The sequence below is a fragment of the Heloderma suspectum genome, chromosome 2, assembly GCF_057233095.1.
Source record: "Heloderma suspectum isolate Gila_16-S chromosome 2, 16-S_ref, whole genome shotgun sequence".
In the NCBI taxonomy this organism is placed as follows: domain Eukaryota; kingdom Metazoa; phylum Chordata; class Lepidosauria; order Squamata; family Helodermatidae; genus Heloderma; species Heloderma suspectum.
Genome location: NC_139459.1, coordinates 172,652,052 through 172,676,218, shown reverse-complemented (window position 1 = coordinate 172,676,218; position 24,167 = coordinate 172,652,052). Strand labels below are relative to the sequence as shown.

The following is a 24,167-nucleotide window of genomic DNA, read 5'->3' as shown; positions in this document are numbered from 1 at the left end:
GTCCCATCTTTTCACTAATATTTTTGCGGGTTTTAGATGTTACCTCATAGGGGTGGCCTCATGAAATCTGAGTGGATGCCAGCTGGGAGTGAAGGTGTTAATAGGTTAAGAATGTAACTGCTTTGCTGGATTAGTCGAAGGTCCATTTTCCAGTTTTATTTTGAATGGAGGTCAGTCAGATGCCTGTGGAAGCTTGCAAACATCATATGGAAGTGATGGTTACCTTCTGTTTGTGGAGGTTCCATTTAGTTGTTGTGGTTAGTAACTCTACCAGTAGCTATATTCCATGAAGTGTTCCTACTTGATATGTAGAGATGCACTTTCTCTTGATATTGTGTGACTTCCTTAAAATGATATGTTGCAGTAACGTGTATTTGTTCCCATGCAGTATGATGCAGCAATGGGCAGATGACATTATTTACTGTTTTTATCTCGCCTTTCAGACGTTTGTCTCCCAGAGTGACTCACATCAATCTGTAATAATAAAAATAATAATCAGTAATAAAAAATAATCAATTTGTATAGTGCTCTGGGCAATTTACATATTTTGTTGTAATCCTTCTAACAACCCTAGAAGGTAGGTAAGTATTATCACCATATTGCCTAAGAGTATGTAGCATGCCTAAAGCCACCTAGTGAGTTGGTGGCAGAGGTAAAATTCAAACCAGGGACTTCCTGACTCATAGCTCAGTCTCTTATTCACCACTGCACTGTGTTAGGAAAGAGTATTTTCAGTAAAGTATTGTTCTTCATTAGGATTGCTGAGTTGTTCTTAATGTAAGAAAAGTAAAATAGTTTGATTCCAAAGAACATGGCTTTTCACACAACTCATGACCTCCAGTGGCATTTATTACATGTTATAGCTTTAAAGGGTGCAATAATTTTTTTAATTAATTGCTAATTAGGGTCACTGAGTGATGTATGTTATGCAGGAGAAGATCCTAAAGCCCTTGGCTATCAAACTGGAGAGTGGACAATTGGAAAAGGATTAAGCCATAATTCTCCTTATGTATTGCATATGTATCCTCTGGAGCATTTGATCCTTGTTGCTTTTGTAGACAAGGATCTGGGCTGGGTGGTATTCATGATCACTTATGGTGTTTTCAGCACTTGGTATTTGGGAATAGGAGTGCATGGTAAAAAGCTATTTCTGACACTGAAGGGAGTGACCACTTGAAGCCTGGACTCCTGAGCTCTAGTGTCCAACTTACCCAAGGCTATCCATCAAATTGTTCAACTTGCTGCTCTGTTTGTCAAAATCAGCCTGATATAATTGTAGCTGGGTATAGTGCTTCTGAAGAGCATTTGGAATTTGTCTATTGCTCATTTATAAGCATGAAAGCAGACCAGTTTCTTTGCAGAGTCCAGCAGTCCTGCTTCCAGCACTGTGTGTGGACAGACTGGATATATGACCTGAAGGCTTTTTCAAGGTGCTGCAATGTTTTAAGTGGCAGACTTGTGTAACTGCTCTGTGGGAGCTAGAAATAAAACTGAGAAGTATCCCATGTGGATCTTTAGCTTACCAGAACACATGCTATATTTCTCTAGATCTGTAGCTATGCTGTCTCAGGACCTCTGTGCTGGTAATAAGTATAAAACAGTTTCCTGTCCTGAAGAGTCACAGTATAAACTGTGGAACTAGCTGCTCAGTTTGTTACTCAGATGAATAAGTCTCAGCCCTGCGAATAAGTCCACAAACTTCTACTGGCCCACCTGTCCTCATATACCAGTTAGGCTATTTTCTTTCTTTTATAATATAAAAGACTATTTTAATTGAGCTTCCCTTCCTACTCATCTGGCTGGAAGAAATTCATAATCTCCATAGGTGACCAGGTGAGTGGCTATTCACAGCCTAAAATACCTTTTCCCCGCACTGTAATTCTATAACATGGTTGCAGTGATAGCTCTAGGAGTTAATTATCCAGCTGAGATGTTTTATGACTAGTAGTTTTCAGAAATGCAAAAGGATTCTGGGATCCCCAAGACCGCATGCTGACTTGCTTGTATGCAAAGTATATGATGACACACATTAAGCACTTCAAGACTTAGCCCGTCTCACTCCAAAAGATTGATACTTGGTTCTCAGCAGTGTCCATAGGGAAGGCCCAAAGCAGACATTTCATGCCTGCTACTGTGTACAAGTATAAATGTTGGGCTTTTTGTCACCCTGTTAGAGGAAACTCATTTTGTGTTTTGTGTGTGTATTAAGAAGCTACTTTTATCCTGAGTTACTACAAATTATATAAATGGCTGCTTCGCTCAGTAGATACAGCATCACTGTCAGAGCGAGCTCTGCCCTTTGAGTCTGAGACTCTTAATTTGATGTGTCATAATAGCAGAGTTGCTAAAACCTGATATACTTGTTGACCAGCTTAACACATCTGGTTGTTGGAGTGACTTGTGTACCCATAAACAAACATTCAAAGTGATGAGATTAGCTCAGTTTTCTCTTTGAAGTTGATTTTCTCCTAATAAGCCCATCAATTTTGTTACTACATGATTTTAGGATGACCATTTGCCAGAATGTTCAAGAGCTGTGTAGTTGTAGAGTGGGAAAGCCTGTACTAAAGAGAGTGCCACTTCTCAATTTACTGAGCATATTTAAAAATCACTTGAAACATACAGAAAATGTCTTAACCACTCATTGTAGTTAATAGTGCTGCTATACTAAACTGTACAGCCATACCAAAACAGCGTAAACATTTATTTCAGGCTTCATTTTTATTTGGGGAGGTCTATATGAATACAGTGCAACCGCTAGGAGGTAGAAATTCTCAGTATTTCTTTCTGTATATATGTGGAAGTGGCATTAAGGTTCCCCTCATTTTTTTAGCTAGCTGAATCCCCTTCCATTTCATTCAGAAGCAGAAAAGTGATGAAGCATGCTTTTAATTGAATAACAATTATGGCCCTAATTAATCTGAGACACTGTGGTGGTATGTATACTGTTGGCCCTGGAATGTGGAGACTGGATTCAGATCTCCGCTCAACTAAGAAGATGAGTCAATTTGGGCAAAACTCAGCTTCTCAATTGTTAGGATACATTGGGATAACCCTACGTATGTCCTGAGTTCCTTAAAGGAAGGGTGTGATCCAACTGTTCTAAGTAATTGCTAGGGCATAGGATTTTATCAGATAATGCTTCAGAGACAGATGTGGAAGATGAGTAACCATCTGGGAACATGGTATAGAAGTTGGAACTTGGCAGCATATATTGTATTGTAAAATGTTTTGCTTCAGAGTTGGAACTAATTGTACAACTTTAATCCTTTCTAGGGCTCCCGAAGGCTACTAAGTATGTACCCATTAAATACTGGGAAACATTGCATTGGCTATGGGCTATTGAAATACATGGAGGCTTACAGGAAATCAACTAAAGTTTATGAGCAGCTTTAGTTTCCAGTTCCTCCCCTCCCCAATTATGTTTTATAGCTTTGCAGTCCTCTTCTAATTTTTTCTGGGCCCATATGTGATGCCAAACACTCATGTTTTCAGATAAAAGATCTGGCCACATCCATGCTGTGGTAAACATCTGGCTAGAGTACTGTAGTGTTTTGTATAACGACTGCCTTTGAAGACTGCTCAAATTGCATTTAATCCAAAATGCAGCTGCTATAGGCTCTAACTGGTAGCAGTTACTGGGGGCCCATCTCACTGGTGCTTAAGAAGCTTCACTGGCTTCTGGACTACTTCAGAGTGCAGTTCAAAATGGTGCTTACCTTTTAAAGCCCTCCATGGCTTTGGACCAGGATACCTGAAGGATGTCACCTGTGCATTGAAATAATCTTTGGAAGCTCCTCCTCTAGGTGCTACCAACATCTGAGTAGAAGTGGATAGCAATTCGGTAGAAGGCCTTCTCAATTGCAGCACCCTGCTTACGGAATTCTCCTGCCAGGGAGACTCTCCTGCCATCTACTTTAATGTCTGGCACCAGGCTAAACCATCTTTTCCCAGGCCTTTTAACTTCATATTTTATGCTTCTGTTTTTTTATTTTGCTCTTTCATTGATGTTGTATGCATCTGTATCTTGATGCAAGACACCCTGAACATTATAAATTAATATAGTGCACAGTGAAAGCAGTAAACTGCATATTCCATAAGAATTCCTTCCATCTACTTTGTTCAACAGTTCCAGGTATCAAAGTAATACAAATCTTTAATTGCGCTATTGATTCTTTTGCTAGATTGTATTTTTAAAATTCTATATAGAGACAATATTAGATGAAAATGAGAAAATGCTGAAATGCCAAAAATGGTTGTATATACTTCATTGTAAGTTGTGCCTGTGTTGAGAAACTTGAAGGTATGTAGTGGCAGTTTTAGTTCAAACTGTAGTTCAAATCTTTTCATTTGTCTTAGCTGTGCCACTGCCTGAGTGTTTGGTCTTGGGTGAATTGTTAGGGTATGCATCTGTGTCACCTGCAGTGTTCTTTAGTACATCATTCTTACTACATATCTGTGCAGTGTCTATGATGTGCTGACCTTTCCTGTAAAAACATATTCAGGAAGCAGGACTTATAAATACACAAGCACACTCAAGCAGGAAGGACAGGTCTTCACTGCTTACTCCTTTTCAATAAGACCTGGCAAGGCTAGGAGGGAATCTCAGGCAGGGTCTATTACAATGAACTTCTAGAGTACATGGAATCCAGAAGAGTTTCTAGCAGTGTAGTCCTATACATGTCTACTCAGAATAAGCCCCATTGAGGTCAGTGGGATTAATTATCACGTAAGTGTATATAGGATTGCAGCCTAGGTTCACTAGCAAACAAATTGCTAGAGGTGTTAATCTGAGGGTGGTAGAGACATGGAGCCTTGTCTCTCTTTCCCTTGATACTGAGGCAGGTTTGTTAGTTACAGAAGTCATAGGTACCTCATACATTTTTAACATGAAAGGAATCCTTTAGTGCATTGACATTGTGTATAACAGACCAGAAAAATTTATTGTGTAGCATCTGCATGAAGTGCCTAATGTATCTAAGAGGTTGGACCAGAGAAGTGAATTATACTTCTGCAAAATAATTCCTTTTCTCAAGGGGCAAGTTTAAAGAAAAAAATCCAGCTTCTGCACAAGAAAAGACCATGAATTACTTCTGGTAGGAACAGTACCTTCTAAATAATGTACTTTAGGACAGTGGTTTTCAAATGCTGTGTGCCCTGAGGGACCTTGGGCTTAATATGAGATCTTATCAAGGGTGCCTCAGAGAGAAGATAGTAATGGTGGGAAAGACAATTTGCCCGTTGCCACTACTCTTCCCCTTCAGTGTGCAGCCACCGGCTGGTATTGGGTGTGTCTTAGGTTGTACAGATGTGCAGTGATGCAGCAGTGATGTTCGACAGGCCTAAGTGGTGCCCAGCATAGACAAAATATGCGCCCTAAAATGTGTTCCAAAATCTTCTTCAGCATCCTGAGTTTCTGCTCAAGCGTTACTTGGCAGATTCCATAAATATGGAATCGGTTCCCTCAAGGTAGAAAATTTTGAAAACGTGACCTCTTTTAATGCTTCTGATGATGTGTTTTTGCACTTAAGCAACTGGATCTTATAATACTGAGCCTTGTTTAGTCCTTGAGTAAGAGACAACTTTATAGGCCATCAAAAGCTTGTGACTGTTTGAAAATTCTTTAACTTACATCAGAAATGTCCATTGACCTGAAGAAATGTCTGTTTCAGCAGTTGTGTTGAAGGAGTACACTGCATAATAAGGAATTAACATAAAAGCTTATCTTTGAAATGGAATTGGGCTTTTTCACTCCCACACTGCAGTCCAGCTGAGGGATGTGCACTGATTTCCATTAGCCTTGGAAACTGTCACCTAACAAACAAACACTTTCTGTACTGATGTTTGTTTTATATGTCGCACATTGTCTTTTGCTCATGTCTTGCGACTTTGGCCAGCAAGCTGCTGGTGCGAAGTCTTTGCAGGTCTGAATGTGTTGTCCTTGAAGCTGTTTTAAGAAGAGGGTTCTTGGTGCTTGGCCTCTGCTTATAGGGAGTGCTAGTGCAGGGGAAATAAACTTACCCTCCCCTTTGTAGCATGGTGCTGTCATATCCCTATTGATGCTGCTGTTGCTTCTATAGCTGTGCACACAATGAGTCGCAACAGACAAGATGCAAAGGAGGGTGCTGGAGGTCCCCCCACTCAGGGACACTGTCTGTCTTGCAGTTCTGTCTTTGGTGCCTATTGGGGAGTTAATTATAGGGGGTTTGATGTGTCGTGTTCCAGAAATGAAATTTAAACTCTAAATTAAATTATTGCAGTGACTAAGCAGATGTGTTACAGGCATCCTTATCTAAGTAGCTTTCACCTTTCAAGAGCAAATGCATGGATCTACTTATGTTTCATTTAAACTGTTTTTGAAGTTTGCTTAAAGCCTTTGATCATGAAGAAAAAACTTGTGGTATATTTCTCTTGGGACTGCATCACATGGAGCTTCAAGTTGGGGGCAGGGGACTGCATATCTGAATGCTTCTCTAGTCTTGCACATGGAAAGGTAGCACACCAGGAATGGTGTCTTAGCTTAGCTTTCTACCTTCAGTGAGTTTTTGGTATGGCGAGGAGCATTCAGATAGGATTTTCCTTACACACACAGATATGCCTGATGTCTCAAGTAGTACAGTCCCAGGAAGAATGTACCACCTATTTTTCCTTCTCATTTGAAGTAACACTTAGATGTACTCTGTAACTGAGGTTGCATGGGTGGAATATGAATTTTGCATTTAAAAAAATAGCACAGCTGATCAGTGGTGAGAGATCTTCCCTTTTTTTAAGCATGAATGCTTTGGAAATAGCATGATGTGTGAGAAATTGAAACCATACTTGCATCTGTAGTACAGACTTTAACACCTGACAGAATCCATAACATATTTGTATGGAGAAGGGAGCATGGCTCAGCCTATGGTTTGTGAGCAGAATGTCCCTGGTTCTATCCCTACCATTAATGTAGCAGGACTGAGATCCCTGCCTGAGATCACAGAGAACCGCTGCCAGCTGGAGTAAACAGTACTGTGTTTGATGGGCCGCTGCTTAGGCTTGATAAGGCAGCTTTATATATGTCTTGCTAAGAACATGAGTTTTGTTGAAGCTGACATAGAATCTATTAATTCCTGAACTTCTTGATGCAGCTTCTTGTGGGTGGGGGGGCTGTATGTGGTGTGAACAAACCTAACGGCATCTTGCCCCTTCCAGTAAAGAGGTTCAGGCTCATGAACTGAGTTTCATATAGACCAGCAGTCTCCACTCTTCGGTCTTCTCAGATGGGTATGGATTTTGGCTGCAGTCAGCAGTTTCTTCTGAGCTAGCTTAACACAGAGTTGGCTTTGACCAGCTCAACCCATTACTGTTCAGAGTGCTGGGATGGAAATCACTCTCGCATGCCCCACTACCTTTCACCAGCTCTGAGAAGAATGATGGAGGTGTAAGCTTGCCTCTGTGCCTGCTCAGGGGGTTGGAACTCCAACTGACTGTGCCAAAGCTCAGTGTGGATTATTTATATAAATCGGACAGGTCACAGCTTCAATATGCAATCCCTGTCAGGGATTGTCATGTTGTGCAAACCTGGTCATCAGGGGTTATGCGAGGGTTAAACAACCCTCGTATACCCAACAACAAGCTGAGGGTTGTTTAACCTCACATGGCCCCTGATGCCTGGGTTCAGATGACATGGCAATTCCCCAGTTGGGGGTTGTATATTCAAAATGGCAGCCAGCACTTGCTGCAGTTCATTGGGAGTTAAATAACCCACAATGGGCTGTCGTGTTGTACAAACTGGCCTAGTGTCTGCTGACCCTCACCAGCTCTGAGCTGGAGAGGAGCAGCAACAGAGCTTCTGTTTGTCCCTGACCTTAGCTTTGCTTCAAAGATGCTGCATCAGGTATGGGGCAAGACCTCACCCCTTGGGGTATGTCCACATTTTTGGTTGGCCTTCAAGGCCACACAAAATCTGTCAACCTCTGTAGATTAGCAAATCTGTCACATATGCTGTGCATTTACTTGTATGATTTCCTCTTTGGCCAGCAGGTTTAGTCCCTGTCAATTGCAATGGACACTGGCTTCTCAAACGGAGTCATTAAGCAGTAGCTACTTAGGCAGGCTTTGTTTAAACAGGGGTTGTATTTGGAACACCTGGCATGGAGTGGAGGACTGCAGACCTTTTCTTTTAATAGTTGTCTTCTGCAAAGAGCAGCCCATATCTAACTTATGTAGCCTGCTTCCTCAAACTGTTCTTTTGGGGGGTTGGGGGGAAAATATGCATGGTAGATTCCTGTTAGATTAAAAAATACCACCATGAAATGTGGCTAGCAGCTTTTAGTGTTCCATCTGTGGCATCTGTTGGTATCATGAAGGGGGATTGGGAGCTAATAGAAACCTTCAGTAACTAGAATTGATGTGTGTAGCAAAATACATTGGGCTACAGCCACATTTTGTGTCTGGCCTGGATGCCTCAAGCATGATTTATGTGTCTGTTCACCTAGATTTTTCAGCTGATGCAGATGGGGTGTAGATATTCTGACAAGAATAAAGAAAAGGGCAATGAATTATTTCTAAATGGTGCTGTTCAATTGAAATAGCAGAGCTCCTAATCATTTTAGTTGCAAAATGACTTGTGGCATGTGAAACTATTTTGTTTTCATGGTTACCCTTTGCTAGTGTCAAGAGCATCCATTAAAACTTAGATATCCATTCCATTAAAACATCCATAAATCTAGAGAAACATTTGTCTACAAAAGTGTGTAGTTGTCCCTACTGGAGTGGTTCCTTCCATTCTGGTATTCTTGGGTGGTCTGTGAATTGAAATTCAGCTGATACACATATAGGTTCCAGTGAAATTAGAATAGGTTAGTTATAAATCTGCCTGTAGGTGTGTGCTGGTGCAGGAATGTCATAAGGATCTCTGGAAAGATGACACTTAAGTGTGTGGTTTTTATAACTGAGTTCTTGTCAGGGTCTTAACATTAACCAGTGCAGTGTTTTGATCAGATCCGTCTATTCAGTTCATAGTAAGCCTTTGTGTTTGCTCAACTCCACATCACTAGACTGTAGCAGATAGTTGTTTCTGTTGCCTAGGATTGTTGGCACACTGTCCCCTGTGCAGGCATAATGCTTAACAATGGTGTTACTTGTTCAGAAGTAATAGTTAAGTTAAACCATGGTTAAGGATTTGCTGCAAACCAGGATATGAAACTGTAGTTTGAAGTGGTTTTGCATTAACCATGGCAAGGCATTGTTTGCATCAGACCATGGTTAAAGTAGTTTCTCCATCTCTTGCCTGATAAATGGCAAGGAGGTCTGACTGGAATCTCTCTAAAAGTATGTGTGCGCACGCGCACACTCTTACTGTACATTTGAGGTCTTAACCAGGGCAACAAATTATGTTTAGGGCATGATTAAGCATTATATGTGCACTGGTTTAGTATTGGTTTAGTATAAGGGGCCGCGGTGGCTTAGTGGTTAAGACGCTGAACTGCAGACCGGAAGGTCGGCAGGACAGCAGTTCGAGACCCGAGTGCCGCGTGACGGGGTAAGCTCCCGTCTTCAGTCCCAGCTTCTGCCAACCTAGCAGTTCGAAAGCAAGAAATTGCAAGTAGATAAATAGGTACCGCTTCGGCGGGAAAGGTAACAGCGTTCCGTGCACCTCAGTGTTCAGTCATGCCGGCCACATGACCACGGAAGCGTCTTCGGACAGCGCTGGCTCTTCGGCTTAGAAACGGGGATGAGCACCGCACCCTAGAGTCGGACACGACTGGTTGGGGACACCTTCACCTTTACCTTTTTAGTATTGAAAACTTTTACTGTAGTTTTAAAAATAAGATGTTCTATAGCTATTAGAATAATCTCGACATTGGAGTGGTCAATCTGTGCTTCTGATAAATTAGTTCTGATTAAATGCTTACCAATAGTTAGCGTCTTGGAACACTCTCCACTGATGGCTTGAGTGGAGATGAGATGTGTCTTTGGGATGCATCTGTCTTACGTACCTGTACCGCCTGTGGTGGTTGTTTTTTTCTACTAACCAAGCATGTTAAAGCATTATCCCTCGAAAGCAGCAATGAAGAAACTAAACTAGGACTCTGCTGCAACACTTCTTAGTCCTTTTTTATTTTTGCTTTGTCGTTGCCTGCTGGATGTCATAACTGTGTAAACCCATCCACCTCTGAACAATACCTACAATAAGTATCCAGTTCACGAACCTTGCTGAGGTGCACATTTATTCCAGTGGCTTTATGTGCGCGGTATTAGATGAGTATTAAAAACTGTTTCTCACAGCTGTGTGTTTGTGATCTAGATTTTGTCTCCCAGACTGCTGTGTTCTAGACATTTTCCTGGTGTCTCCACAGGGTTATACTTGACCCATGTCCTGGAAGAACCTGCTAACTGACTTGTCAAAACAGGAAACCTGTTCTATGGGCAGAGCATATTTTCTCTTTGCTCTTTTCATGACTCCTCCTAACCAAATTCTGCAACAGGAAGTGTCACAAGGAAAACAGTTGAGTCCGGCTGTGTTCTGTTTACAGGTAGATAGTGAGTTTGACAGGCCTGGAGTGTCATTGAGGAAATACTTGGGATGTAAGGTTCGGAGAGAGGGGCAGTGATGCTGTAACTGATGATGAGGGGACTGTTTGTCCATTATGGTTTTTGGTCTAGAATCCTAGGAAGTAGATGGTGAGTTTGGCAGGCCTGGAGTGTCTTTGAGGAAATACTTGGGATGTAAGGTTAGGAGAGAGGGGAGGTGATTCTACAACTGATGATAAGGGGACCTTTTGTCCATTATGGTTTTTGGTCTCGAATTTTAGGGAGTTGTGTGCATGTGCGCTTGAGAGGGGGGTGGGGCGACACCTAAAAATGATTACAAAAGCCCTAGTTAAATGCCAGGCTGATGTCAAGCCATATGTCACCCTTCAGCAGCAAACTTGAGGGTCAATATAAGGTGCCGTGCCAGCGTATTGATTGAGTTGTACATTTATGTTCTAAATTGTCTGACATAGTAATTTCAAAAATCAGTTAACCTTAATTTATACAGATTTATTCATTCATCTATCTCCCATAGTGTCCTCAGAAGACTGTCTAGTAGAGCTCTTCCATGATGGTTCAGGGCCTTTTTATAACTTGGCCTGCGAGATGAGGTGAAGGAACCCTCAGAGCCATATTGTGACATGCTTGTTAATGACTTCAAGGATAACATTTTACTCCTCTGCATTCCCTTGAATGCATCTTTTTTGACAATTTAGTCCTAGGGAAGTATCCAGGGCACTGTCTGGTCTAGGGATAAATTTCAGTTGCTGCGGCCTGAGGATACGGACAGGGTTCTGGGAGTGGTGCAGCCTACTACTAGTTTGCTCAATCTATGCCCTTCATGGCTAATATCTAGCGGGGTGGTGGGTGTTGGCTGAGTCCAGGAAGTGGTGAATGCTTCCTTATGAGAGGGGTAGTCCCAGCTGCCTTTTAAAAAAGGGTATTTATTACACCACTCCCTCAAAAGTCCTCTTTAGACCCTGAGGCCTGTAACAACGATTGGCTACTCACTAATACCCCTTATTGGGAAAGGAGCTTGAGTGGGTGGTGGCAGCTCAGTTCCGGGCACTCGAGTGGTGGGTGGTGGCGATTGGGACTAGTGGGGTGGAGGGGAGGGCAGCTAATGGTAGGCAGAGCCAGGGGTTCAAAATTATCCACAATCGTACCCCAATGCACAGAAGAGGGAAACTGAGGTAAATTAGCTTTGAGATCATCCCTTCAAAAAAGAGGCCAGTGGAGCGTCTGCACAGTAATACAGAAACACTCTTTTAGACCCACATTTTTCTGTTCCATCAACTCTTACTGCACAGAAAAGGGGAACTGAGGCAAGCTCTCACACTCTGAAGAGCTCATTCTCTCTCTGCTGGCCAAAATTAAAAGTCTGAGGAGCACAGTCAGCACCCACACATTGCATGCTGCTTGAGAGAGTGAACTGGTCTGATCTGCACAGGTGCCGTGAGCAGGAAAGCAGACGTGATGTAACAAGTAAAAGCTGATTTTCGGCTTGGGCAGAGAGGCTGTATTTAGGATTTAGGATGTGCGGACACCCTTCCTGGTCCTTAGTGTACTGCATAGGGACCATAGGGGATCATCTAGGTATGCATGCCCATTGCACATGTGTAGTTAGCCCAGCTAGCACAGAACAGAAAAGGACTGGCTGCTGGTAAACTAGGAGCAAGCGTGGCAGTGTGGATGCTGCATGGAGTGCACTGCATGCTCAAACACACGGTGTAAATAACTGCTGGGGGGATGCTGCCCTCCCTGCCCTTACTGTAAAACCACCCCTGAGGCACACTTTGATGATGATCTGGATCCATTTCAGGCCTGGTTTTGGCATAGAAACTGCATTGGTCACCCTGATGGATGACCTATGCCAGGAGAGGGACAGAGTGACTGCAACCCTGCTCTTTCTTTGGACCTCTCAGTCTTGAATACCATTGACCATGAAGTTATTTGCGATAGGCTGTCTGAATTGCGGTATTGGGGGCACTGGCTGAAGTTCCATTCCTATCTGAAGGGCTGTTCCCAGAAAATCTGGGATACTTCTGCTCAGCCCCATAGCACTTATGCTGTGGTTCCATTTTGCTTCCTGTGCTTTTTAACATTTACATGAAGTTACTGGGTAGCTTACCATCACTATGCTGATAACACCCAATTCTATTTCTCATTTACATCTGATTTGGGTGAGTCAGTGGTTATGCCAAACTAATGTCTGGAATTGGTAATGGACTGGATGAGGATTGGTACACTGAAGCTCAATCCAGACAAGATGGAGGTGCTGTTGTTGGGTGGTTTGATCTAATCTGGGATGTGGAGTTCAGCCTGGATGGGGTTGTGCTCCCCCTAAATTAGGCCCTAAAGGATGCAATATTAGAATCCAGGGTCATCCCATGAACCTGATTGTTTGGAGATTTAGGACAGATAAAAGGAAGGACTTCTTCACACAGTGCATGGTTCAGTTATGGAATTCGCTACCACAAGACATACTGATGGCCACCCATTTGGATGGCTTTAAAAGGGGGTTGGACAAATTCCTGGAGGAGAAAGCTATCAATGGCTACTAGTTCTGATAGCTATGTGCTACCTCCAGCTTCAGAGGCAGTATGCCTATGTTTACCAGTTGCTGGGGAATATGAGTGGGTGGGTGCTGTTGCACTCATGTCGTGCCTGTGGGTTTACCACAGGCAGCTGGTTGGCCACCGTGTGAAAAGAATGCTGGTCTAGATGGTGATCCAGCATGGCTCTTCTTATGTTCTTATGATTACGTATACAGTCAGGGGTGCACCTAGATGCAGCTGTGTCTCTAGATGCCCAAATAGTGATACTGATGTGGAGTGCCTTTTGCCATCTGTGGCCCCCTCTTGCATAGAGATAGCCTGGCCACAGTTATCCATGTCCTGGTAACCTCTATAGATTAGACTATTGTAATATGCTGCAAATGGGCTGCCATTGAAGACATTTCCGAACATTAAGCTAAGCTGCAAGGCTTTTGACTGGGACCAGTTGGTAGGGACATATCTTGCCAATTCTTAAGCATCTTCACTGGTTACCAGTAGGCTTCCTGCCCATTTCCTACCTGCTGGTCACTGAGATGATAATTGGAGGCCCTCCTCAAGTACCCCTGCTATTGGAGGTGGGATGTGTGGTGACTGGGGAAAGGGCATTCTCAGTTATGGTGCCCATTTTATGGAATTCTCCTCCTAAGGAGCTCATCTGGTGCGTATCTTGTCGTTCCGGTACCAGGCTTTTAATGTTTAATCTGTGGTGTGATCTTGCTGGCAGTCTTTAATGTTTTAAATATGCTTTATGAATGTAAGTTGCCTGAGCACTGAAGGGCAACATACACATTTACGAAGTATTGCTCTTCGTTAAATATGAAATCTCTTCCATAAATGGGGAGAGGTTGAACAAAATAGCTTCTCATAGTGCTCTCTTCATAGCTTTGTCTCTAAGACTTGCATAATGAGTTAACTTCACCAAAACCTCCCAGAATTTAACTATTCTTACAGAGCAATATTATCTCAATAAGTGTATTAAAGGAATAAACCTGTTCAGCACTTTTTGCATACTAGAGGCCTGCAGCCAAAGCCTTAGCTGGTGACGTCAAATGAATGGGCAATTCTTTACCCTGGCAGCTTTTTCCTCTGCCCAGTTTTCCTTCCCCTTGTCCCTCTGGATTACTCCCTTTCCTAAGCCACTGGTTCCTTTGCCCTGCTGCCTTATATATTAACCCTGTGCTAGTGGTCTTCCATGATGAAGCAAAATGATAGGGAGATAGAACTGGCAATCTTGGCACCTCCTCTGGTTTTCATGTGATAGAATATCTTTCCCCTCAACTGAGAGCAAGGTTACTGCTAGCCCTCCTTGAAGAACATGGATTTTGGACATCAGGGTGAAGAAGCACAAGCGAGCACTGTGACTCGGTAAATACAGCAAACTCATGCACTTAATTCAGCCAGATAAATAGAGTTTCAAAGAATCACTGTTGTAATGGGCAGGAGTTCTTATATTTCAGCCACTTGCATTAGAATACAGAACTATTTTGCTTTAAGAGTATTGTCTTTTAACATCTTAAATTGTGAGTGGGGTAGGAGAATCCTGTGAGTAATATTTTAAAATGATCTGTTTCCCCAACTCTCTCAAATGGCTTGGCCCCTTCCCCACTAGATTTTTTGTGGAGGTTAGGTTTGGGTTTGTTTTTTTTTGCACATTCACTGTTCAATTGTCCTATCCTGATCAGATGGCTTCAGAGCTGAGGGTCACTCTTAAGTGTGTTGCATTTTGGGATTTGTAGTTCACTATTTGCCTGCCTACAGCAGATAGAGTGTACTGACAGCCTGTCTGAAGGCAGGCATTTGTCCAGAGAATGCTGGGCTTAAATTTTGACCCCAGTATGGTAAGCTGAAAACAGCAAATAAAGGAATGAAGCACTATTAGGTTAGTTGATTGCACAACTTGTGATTTATGCACAAATACAATCTGATTAAATGCTATGGCAACTAAATTCATAGCTGATCTTTCCACAAGACTTGACTTGGCATGTGGATAAAAATGCTTTTCATCCATCTGGCTCACTGAATCCTGCAACTGACTCTGTGGAGGGAAGTGCATTGTGGGGATTTGCTGAGTCTGTGGCAAAGAAAAAAGCATATTAGGCGCAAGGGTATATTGAAGGCCAGTAGGTAGTTCTGGTGCATGGGTTTTGCACATTTTCTGTCACTACGGTTCTGTGGGTTGGGTCTGTACCTTTTATTCATAGAACTAGGCATAGAATATAGGTGCTATAATCCTGAAATAGTAACATCTCCCTTTATCTTTTAAATTTTTGCCTGTCTTGCAGGTTGTTCAGTTCACTACTGAATAGCTGATCTGCACATTTTTATCCTTTAGTTTTAGGCATATTTTTGTATGGAAAGCTGAACAGAAACTAGATGTTGGTTTGCAATAAAACAATTCCATTTCTTATTTGGATTTTTTACTTGAATTGTGATTAAATCTAGATTCCAGTAATTTTTCCAGTTATTTGTTTTTACATAACTGGAGTTAAGTACAAGATTTAATAAGTTTGTAGTAATCTCTTAAAACTGAAGCAACAGTCCCCTACACAATACATGTCCCTTTGTTGTGAAACATATTGAGTAAAAGCCTGTTCTTCTGCATAGCAAAAAAATCGTGGGAAAATATCTGCCTTTTGAGGTCAAGCATTAACTGTAGCACCATGAGTTCTGTATGAAATTATGGACTGGATATTGGGGCCAGAAACTGGCAAATCAAAGGCATTGAGATCCAATTTCTAGTTCTAGGAGATGCCATCCTGTATTATCCACTTGACCCACTAGGGAGATCTCATACTTCATGCCCTCTAATTGCATGAGCTTCGCCCATTTCTCAATTCTCAGGTTATGTGTTTGTCTTTATGAAATTATAATGCACCCTTTTGGCTGTATTAAAGGTTCTGTTTAGTTATAAATAGATTTGTTAAGAAAACGTAAGGAAACCTAAAATCAAACCAATGCAGTATGTGTTGAAAGAATGCTTTCTGTGTGGAGGTTTCAAAGATCTGGTCTTATGTTTTCCTTGTACTTGGTGTCATCCCACACTGGACCCTTGAGTGATTCCATCATTGTGTTTGACAGACAGAGCTGAAGACATCTAGGTTTACTTACCAGCACCTCCTTAACAGCTAGGGAGAAGGTATTTCTTGGGAGAGGGGAATGAGCTGTATCCTGTAAACGGCTCCTGATCTTTACCCTTAAAAGAACCACCCATAAACAGATTAGTCTGTGTGAGGTACCAGTAGTTCTAAAAGGAAATTTAATGCTATGGTAGCAGGGACAATAGGACTGCAATCCTCTGCACATTTAATAAGGAGTAAAACACACTGGACACAGTAGGACCTACCTCTAAGTAAACATGCATAGGATTGCGTTATTACGGTACTATATGTTCAGTGGGATGCAGTAAGTTTGCAGAGAACTGCAGCCTATGTTCCTTTGGTTTGCAAGCTGCATATATAGGTTTGGTCAGTAAATGGTGTGTGCTTATGGCAGTGGTAGGCACCCTGGTGCTGCTCAGTTGTTCTGGGTTGCAATGCCCATAATCCCTGACCATTGGCCATGCTGGCTGGGGTTGCTGGGAGTTGTAGCCTATCCCTGACTTATGGGCTAGAGGAAAAGAAAGATGTCTCCTGGTTAAAGAGTTGCAATACATAATTTGAGCACTTGATGGTGCCAGAACATTGCAGTTGTGCAAGGCATGGAAGGAAACGAATGTGTAAATGAAGTCATATTTATTGTAGAGTGAGTGACACTAATGCAGATTCTAGTCCACTACCACTGCCCTTTTTGAACCAAGACAAATAAGTAACTTACCCGAGATACAAAATGGAAAAGCAGGCCTCTGCTTCTTCCCACTCTGCAGATTGCTGGTGTGAAATAGGGTGTATGTGTGTCTTGTGTCAGTTACCTCACTGTTTTGTGCAAAACCCCATCCAGATACTGGCTTACAGAGCCAAGTCCTGGGAGTGAGGATAGGCTGCTCCGTCTCAGTTGCAGGGAGGCTCTCGGAGATCTGGAACCAATCAGAAGAGCAAATGAGCAAGCTGGCGTGATAGCAGGAAGGGATCATAGGAACCAAGTGCCACTGACACAGAGGTAACTTGTTGCTTTGTTCTAGAAGGTGACAAGCAAGGCTTTATAAGCAGCTGTGGTCAGTAGGAGCCAAGGGTTAGAAAGGGGAATGGTAGAGCTCACTAGAATATAGCTAAAAACAGGGCATTGGTTGCATATCCTGGCAGTAAATGGTGTTGATCCCTCTCCATGCAAATATGCCACTGGCTGGCAGAAGCTGAGCTCTTCTTGTTAATCCCCTAGTTATGACAGATTTTGGCTGGCCCTTCCTCCTCTTCAGAAAAAGGTGAGCTGGCATTCCACCTCAGCTGGGACCAACCGATGAATTAGAACTGGGGTGGCCAAGAAAATCTGACTAGTGTTTTTTTACTACTCATGTTGGACTATTTGGAGCAACTTGTTGGAAAGGTGGCATAGAAATGTTTATGCTTAAAATGTTCATGTAAGGCAGTTAGCTAAATAAAGGCCTGGGAAGCAGTCCATAATCTTTACAGAAAATATGCAATTACAGCATCAAAATCAGCACTGGTGGGCTTCCAGGCTGAGGATGTGGTACAGTGACAAAGGAAGCATGTCAGTCCCTAAGTTGCTGGTTCAAGACTGGCACATCCCAAGATAGCTAACTAAAAGCTGAAGGATTGGTCCATGTTAGAATGTAACGTTCTCAGGACAGGGAAAATCCCAGGGGCTTGACTGTCCAGGTTTCTAGAAAGTTTTTGCTGGTGCATAATGCTTTATTTTAATTTATGTACCATCTTATAAACACGTTAGGCATGAAAAAGATAAAATTGATACGTTGCTATCCTGTCCAAGGCCTTCCAGTTTAAAAACAAAAGGCCTCCATGGTGTGACTAACCCAGCTAAAAGTAAAATGTGGCTATGCCAGAAGTGACGATGGTGTATTGCCACTCCCAGCATACTTATTTTGTCCCCATATTAGGAGTGGAGGTGTGAGCCAGAAAAGAGACAGGGTTGCAGGAGAGATTGAAAGGGAAGGGTGTTGGAAATCTATTCCAGAAATGACTAGGTATGCTGACAGTCAAAGCCCTTGTTTACTGAGGGCGATTTAGCAAAGGGGATCCCTGTGTATGAGTTCTCCTCTTACGGCAGAGTTCTTCCCAAGCCAAAGGGAGAGCAGATCTAGGAAGTGTTCCCACTCACTGCCTACGGTTTGGGGGTGGGGGGACAGAACCTGCAGTGACCCTCAGCCTAACTTCATACAGCGCTCTGTATCTACAGGCTTTCCAAATGTAGCTCCATTCTTGCTTTCCAGACTGCCTCTCGAAGAATTGCTTCCTCCTCTGCTTCTCCTTCTTTCTCGTGTGCGCATATGTGTATACACAAGATGTAGAGGATAGAGAAAGGATGGGGTGGCACAGAGGGGGAAAGAGCTATGCAGTGCTGCAAACTCTGCCCACCATTAGTTCTGGTACTTGACTGACTTTTCCCAAAGGTCAACAGCCTTTAATAAGAAAACCTCTCTCTACTTGGTGTCATCCAGTGGTCCGAGCACTGGGATGCTCTCTGCTTCACCCAGTAGGAGGCAAGATCTTTTTTCACCAAAGAAGACTGTTCTGAGGGGCTGGGCTAGGAGGCACCTCCCATTTTTTTCCTAAGGGCAGTTTTTCTCCTGCATCTGCGGTGTTTGGAAGCGGGTGGTTTGCTGGGTCTGCTCCTTAGAGCAGACCTGGAGGAAGGCAAAACAAAGAAGAGAAGGCAGCAGCCTAAAGAGGTGCTTACTGCAAGGGGTTCCCAAGTCACCCCGGGGTTAGTCTCCCCCTGCCCCTGTCCTTTCAGGCCTAGAAGGGATGGATGAGGCATACCTTTTCCTCCCATCCCCCTGCCCCATCATGGGACAGGTTGGTCTCCAGAGCTAAGGGTCGACTCGTATTGTTTATTGTGGGCAGCACAAGAGTGATTGAAGCAATGCTTCAGGCAGTAGTTTGCATCTGCTCCCCCTCTCTGCGTCAGATGCTCAATCCTGCAGTGCTTCTGAGCCCTGCAGGATGACTGCGACATGTGCCAGCCTCATGTGAGAGGATGCTTACTTTTGCCTCTTGGAGGAGTAAGCATTTATGTTCCTCTTGTTTTATAATGGCTGCCTCTTACCACCTTTGCTTTTATTCTTGTAGCTTTGCTGGGGATTGAGTTTCTGAGTTTTGAAAAAGAGGGTTTCCTCCCTACTTGTCCAGGGCTAAAGAGGCATAATGCTTGCTACCTTTATGGACTCAGGTGTTAAGTTTCTTACATAGATAAAAGGCACAATTTATTCACTTTTTGTAGGCCCAAATTGTGGGCTGTTAGGAGAGGAACAAGCAGACACATGACTGAAATGGAAAATGGAAGTAATCACCAGAACAATCTGAGGATGGAGTCTTGGCTCCACCCCAGTATAGTAAAAATTTAGAATTTAACTTTATAATTCCTCATCACTATATTTGGGAATTAAGTTTGCCTTGGCAGGCAGCTGAGCTATGGACTTCTTCTGATGGATTAGGGAACATGTTACCTCCCTCCACCCCAATTTGCTGTTGACCCCATGTCTAAGTGCACATTGCTTTTACTAGGTATTATGGACCTAAGAAAACAGCTTTTAAAAAGGTTGTTTTTTCTAAGATCAAGAGGAAAATAACAAGAACTCTGCTATTCCCACCACATTTTCTATTCCTCCTTTTCTTCCAGAGGGAAGTGTTCCAAAAGGCCCATCCTGGAGATCTCTTGCCTAGATAGGGGGCTAGCATCACCACTTTGTCCCAGTCTGGGACTTGAACCTCTGGTTCTGGGAGCCTGTCTGTTTTGACTACTACTGAGAATCATGAAACTGCTTCAAGTCAGATTCCTGGTGTCCCTGTTCATGTAGCTGTGGAGCAGCAGATTGATACATATGCTTGAAGCCATCATTTACAGAGCGCTTCAAAATGGAATGATAGATTCTGTTCCTAACTGTTAGAAAAGAAAAGAGGAATCTGATTTGAGGCACCTTTGTAATTCTCAAGCAGTGCACAGAAACCAGAGCGATCCTATATCTTGAGAGAGAACAAGTTTCTTAGAATCTGCTGTGTCAAGATGGAGGTGTGGAACTCCAGCCTCCTGGCTGCATCTCTGGGCAAATTCTTTTCATCCCTCTACCTCAGAGATACCTATTTGCACATTCCCTTCCAACCAGCTCACTGCAGTTTCCTGCACTTTACTTACTGGGCGGGTGGGCACTACTAATAGTGTGCTCTGCCCTTTGGGCTAGCCCAGTCATCCAGAACTTTTACCAAGGCCCTGGAGATAGTGTCGATTTCAGGCTAAGAGACATACATGCTCGTTACCTTGAACGGGGCAATCTCTTCCAAGGAAATGGAGAAAGAGCGTACTGGCAATAGTATCTCTTTAGAGCAGGGCTTTGTCAGCAGTTGGGACTAAGCCATCTTCAACCTACTTACTACCTACAGTACATCATTTAGAGATGATCAATACAGGGTGGGAGAAAGCGGTTTTTCTCTTTGGAGCAGACTGGGAATCTGACTACCATACTCATTCTGGTTATGAGGGCCCACAGAGTGCCTCATTTTTTCCTCTTGGCTGGGCATGCTTGCATTCTATATAGACCTAGTATCATGGGGCAGGCACCCCCTTGGACCCCCTCAGATGGCCCTTCAGCAACCCATTGCAATGGGTTGGGAGGGACTATTCAGTCCCAGTCTCCCTGAAGTACAGAGCCTTCCTTCTGTGGTGTCCATAGTCCAAATCATTTTGAGCATGGAGTTCCTCTGTTGGAACCAACCAGTCCAGGACAGGGAGCCTGATGCAAGAATGCAATGGCTCAGAGGTTTGGGTCCCCTCTTGAGACTTCTCAGCATCTATGTTCTCAAACTAAGAGCCATCTGTCTGACATACATTCACTTCCAGCCATGTTTCCCTTTGAGGAATATAATGATTCTTCCCACAATACCGTAGCCCTGTCATACATCAGCAGGCGGGATGGTGCCACATTCCCAGCACTTTGCAAACAGGCCCTACTGTTCTTCAGTTGGGCGGTACAGCAGATCCAGTCCATCCAGACCCTGAATATCAGGGGAGAGGACAACTTGCAAGGTGACTGGTTGAGTGAACAGTTGGTCTTCCCTTCTGACTCACACTAAGCACTACATACTTGACGTTTTTGCCTCTGAGACCGCCTTTGGCTGCAGAATGCTTAAGTGTGTAATTTAATCAGTAGTCCAGACTGTACTCTCACCCACCCAGTACGTATGGGACACTGCTTTATTAAGCCCCAATGTCTGGACCACTGGATGGATGGCACCAAGTAGAAAGGATAAGAGAAATTTCCTTACCTGGGAATCCTCTTACTACTTGTATGTCAGACAGAGGTCCAGCACCTACTCTGTAGAGTGATTCGTCTGGATATATCGCCCAGGTCTGGGTTAAGCCATAGAAACTATGAATTAGATGGTAGTTTCAGACTGGACATCAATTAAAAGTTTCTGCTTCCTACTGAGTGTAGTGGAGAGCACCGCTCTGGTTGGTGAACAAGTAGATGGAGAGTTCACAGGTAAGGACAATTCTCCACCTCATTTTACAGCTATAGAGTATAGAAAGCCTCTGATAAGCTATGCTAGTAAAGTGGAGTACCTCCTTTTAGGTTCTGTCAGTAGTGGGAGCTTTCTTCTCAAACCACAAAGGAATATGTAAAGGACATTTTAAATTGTGGTCGTCTTGGTCAATGGGTGAAACTCACCTGTATCTCTCAGCCAGCAAAACCAATTAACTTTCCCCTGCAGCCTACCCCACACCCTCAGTCTGCTCTGGAGGTTTGGGGAACACCCAGAGTAGAACTGGGGGCATGCTGGGGGAGGAGAGGAAAGGGAAGTCCACCTGCATAGTGTTGGATGCTGCCCAATTTCGGAGCTTGACACATCCCTCCCCAGCATCTTAAACTGAGACCCAGTCCTGAGTGGCATGAAGTAATGAATTCTGTAACATTTTCACTTGTCAGCTACCGTTCTTGGACCAAAGAATTATCTCTGATACGATTAATACTTTGGAGTTTAGTTGTTTAGGTGGGTTGCTGACTTGGTTTTGGGGGAGCATGCTGTCAAACATGGAAGAATTCTGCCTTTTGGAGACCTATTCCAGCAAACCATTTTGTATGGTAACTGAATTGATCAAGCTTGGTACAGTTTTTTGTGTCTCCAAGAAGGTCCTTCATAATTTGTTCTGGTTTGCCAGTGGAATGGGAATGCATGTTCAAATTTTTGAGGCATAGGTACTTTATATAGCATGAACTGCAATTAGCAACAGTAGTTATTTCAGCATGGAGTTCTTCTGTGTGTTTTTTTGCACTTTAAAACACTAGTGTTAACACTTGGGGACAAGTGCCGCAGTGGGGTTAAACTGAACTCACACATGCTCAGGACAGTGCCTTCCTGTCCTTCTCTGTAGGAGATAGATTTCCTCTGCCACAGCCTCCTGTTTCTTTAGGTTTTTTGGCAGCTTTTCTGGTTTTCCCTAGTTGGTGCCCCTTATTGCTATCCCTCAGCTGACATGCAACTTTTAGGGTGACTAGGGTCAGTGTTTTGGTCTAGAGGATGACATGTGTTAAGGGAATTGAAGTCTTTCTGTCAACCCAATCTTCCTCTTTTTTTGAAAACAAGTGCAAAAGAGACTACAGCTCTTAATTCCTAATATTTAGAATTTGGCTAGAAATCTGTTTTGCAGGCTTCCAGCATGTATCTGTAGTAATGTTGGAGATCTGTAGCAGAGATAGTGGCCCACAAGGAAAACAGGATAATGCAGACATTCTAAATGCTTTTTATAAGTGCATATTCTAACTAATCATTCTTAATGAGTAGTGGGAGCTTGGTTCAGAAATCCTCAGTGACCCAGTTCGCATGTCACAGCGGCAAATTGTGGGTTATTTTACCCAAGATTCACAGGAGTTATTTGTTGTTGGGTTAACTGCTGGGTTGTTTAGCCTGTAAACAGCCCATCGGTCAGGGTTTGCACATCATGCTCACAACCTCCAATTGGCCTGATCAGAGATTGTTTATAGAAAACAGAAGCAGTGCGCATCACCACAAATCGTGGGTTAATTAATTAACTCACGATTTGTCACTGAATGCTACCGTGATGTGCAAACAGCCCCAGTGTTCTATTCCTTTCTCTGCTTATCCAAGGCTGCCTCTAGTCTAGATAGTTTGAGCTTTTCATACCACTTTTGTTCTGTTGCATTGCTGCTGCTGCTTGTTAACTGATTTAAGTATTCCCGCTGACAGTCTGTTCTCCCTTTTGATTCACCAAGCAGGATCAGAAAGTGGAAAACTAATAAAAATGAAAGTGGACCGAACTAAGCTGAAGAAAACGCCTACTGAGGCTGTAAGTATTGCCACTTGTCACTTTGAGCTCACCATAGGAACAGTATGAGACTTAAATGTGCCCAAGATACTCCAACAGGGTTGAAGAGATTAGTTTATGACAGTGTGTGCAACAACAATTTCTGAATGACTTTTGCATTGTGTGGTATTTTATTGATTGCTAGTTCCTTAGTAGGAAACTTAGAGATTAGAGGGAGAAACGGGAGATAACTATGTGCTAGAAATAAACTGATCTTCCACTAGGAAGACTAAGGTTGCCTGTAATGCTGAACCAATAATTGCAGAAATTGGTTTCTGATATAGGTAATTACTTCAACAAAAAGGGACTCCAAAAGAAATAGAAGTATCCTGCAATAGATTGAAACTTCAGTGTGTCCCTTAATTGTGTTTTAGCCATCCACAATGTCATCTGGGGTCATATAGGGTGACCAATGAAATGGCTTTCTGAGAAGATTACATATTTGACACTTTAAAAGTCACAAAACAGAATAGTTCAGGGAAGGGGGTGGGTAGAAGTTTAGAAATTTGTGGGCAAGGTTTTTTTGCTTTCTGCAAGGATAAAAGCACCGACTCCCAGGTTGCTGGTGGTAGGATAGTGAGTGCTTGTACATTGGGGTGGGGATAGATGGCAGTGTTGGTTTTTTTTTTTTAAAAGCAGTTATTT

At 43.0% G+C, this 24,167-nt stretch overlaps 1 protein-coding gene across 11 annotated transcripts in view; it reads left to right on the top strand.

Moving 5' to 3' along the window:
• Nucleotides 1-24,167, top strand: part of HUWE1 (HECT, UBA and WWE domain containing E3 ubiquitin protein ligase 1) — a 115,182-nt gene that overhangs the window by 3,933 nt on the left and 87,082 nt on the right. For 10 of the 11 annotated variants that reach the window (XM_084836098.1, XM_084836093.1, XM_084836091.1 and 7 more), the window contains one exon: nucleotides 23,434-23,504. In XM_084836098.1, the coding sequence (XP_084692224.1) occupies nucleotides 23,460-23,504 (45 nt within the window). In that variant the 5' untranslated portion in view covers nucleotides 23,434-23,459. Of the gene's footprint in view, nucleotides 1-23,430; nucleotides 23,505-24,167 lie in introns of all 11 variants that reach the window. The other variant, XM_084836097.1, reaches the window with a different exon arrangement.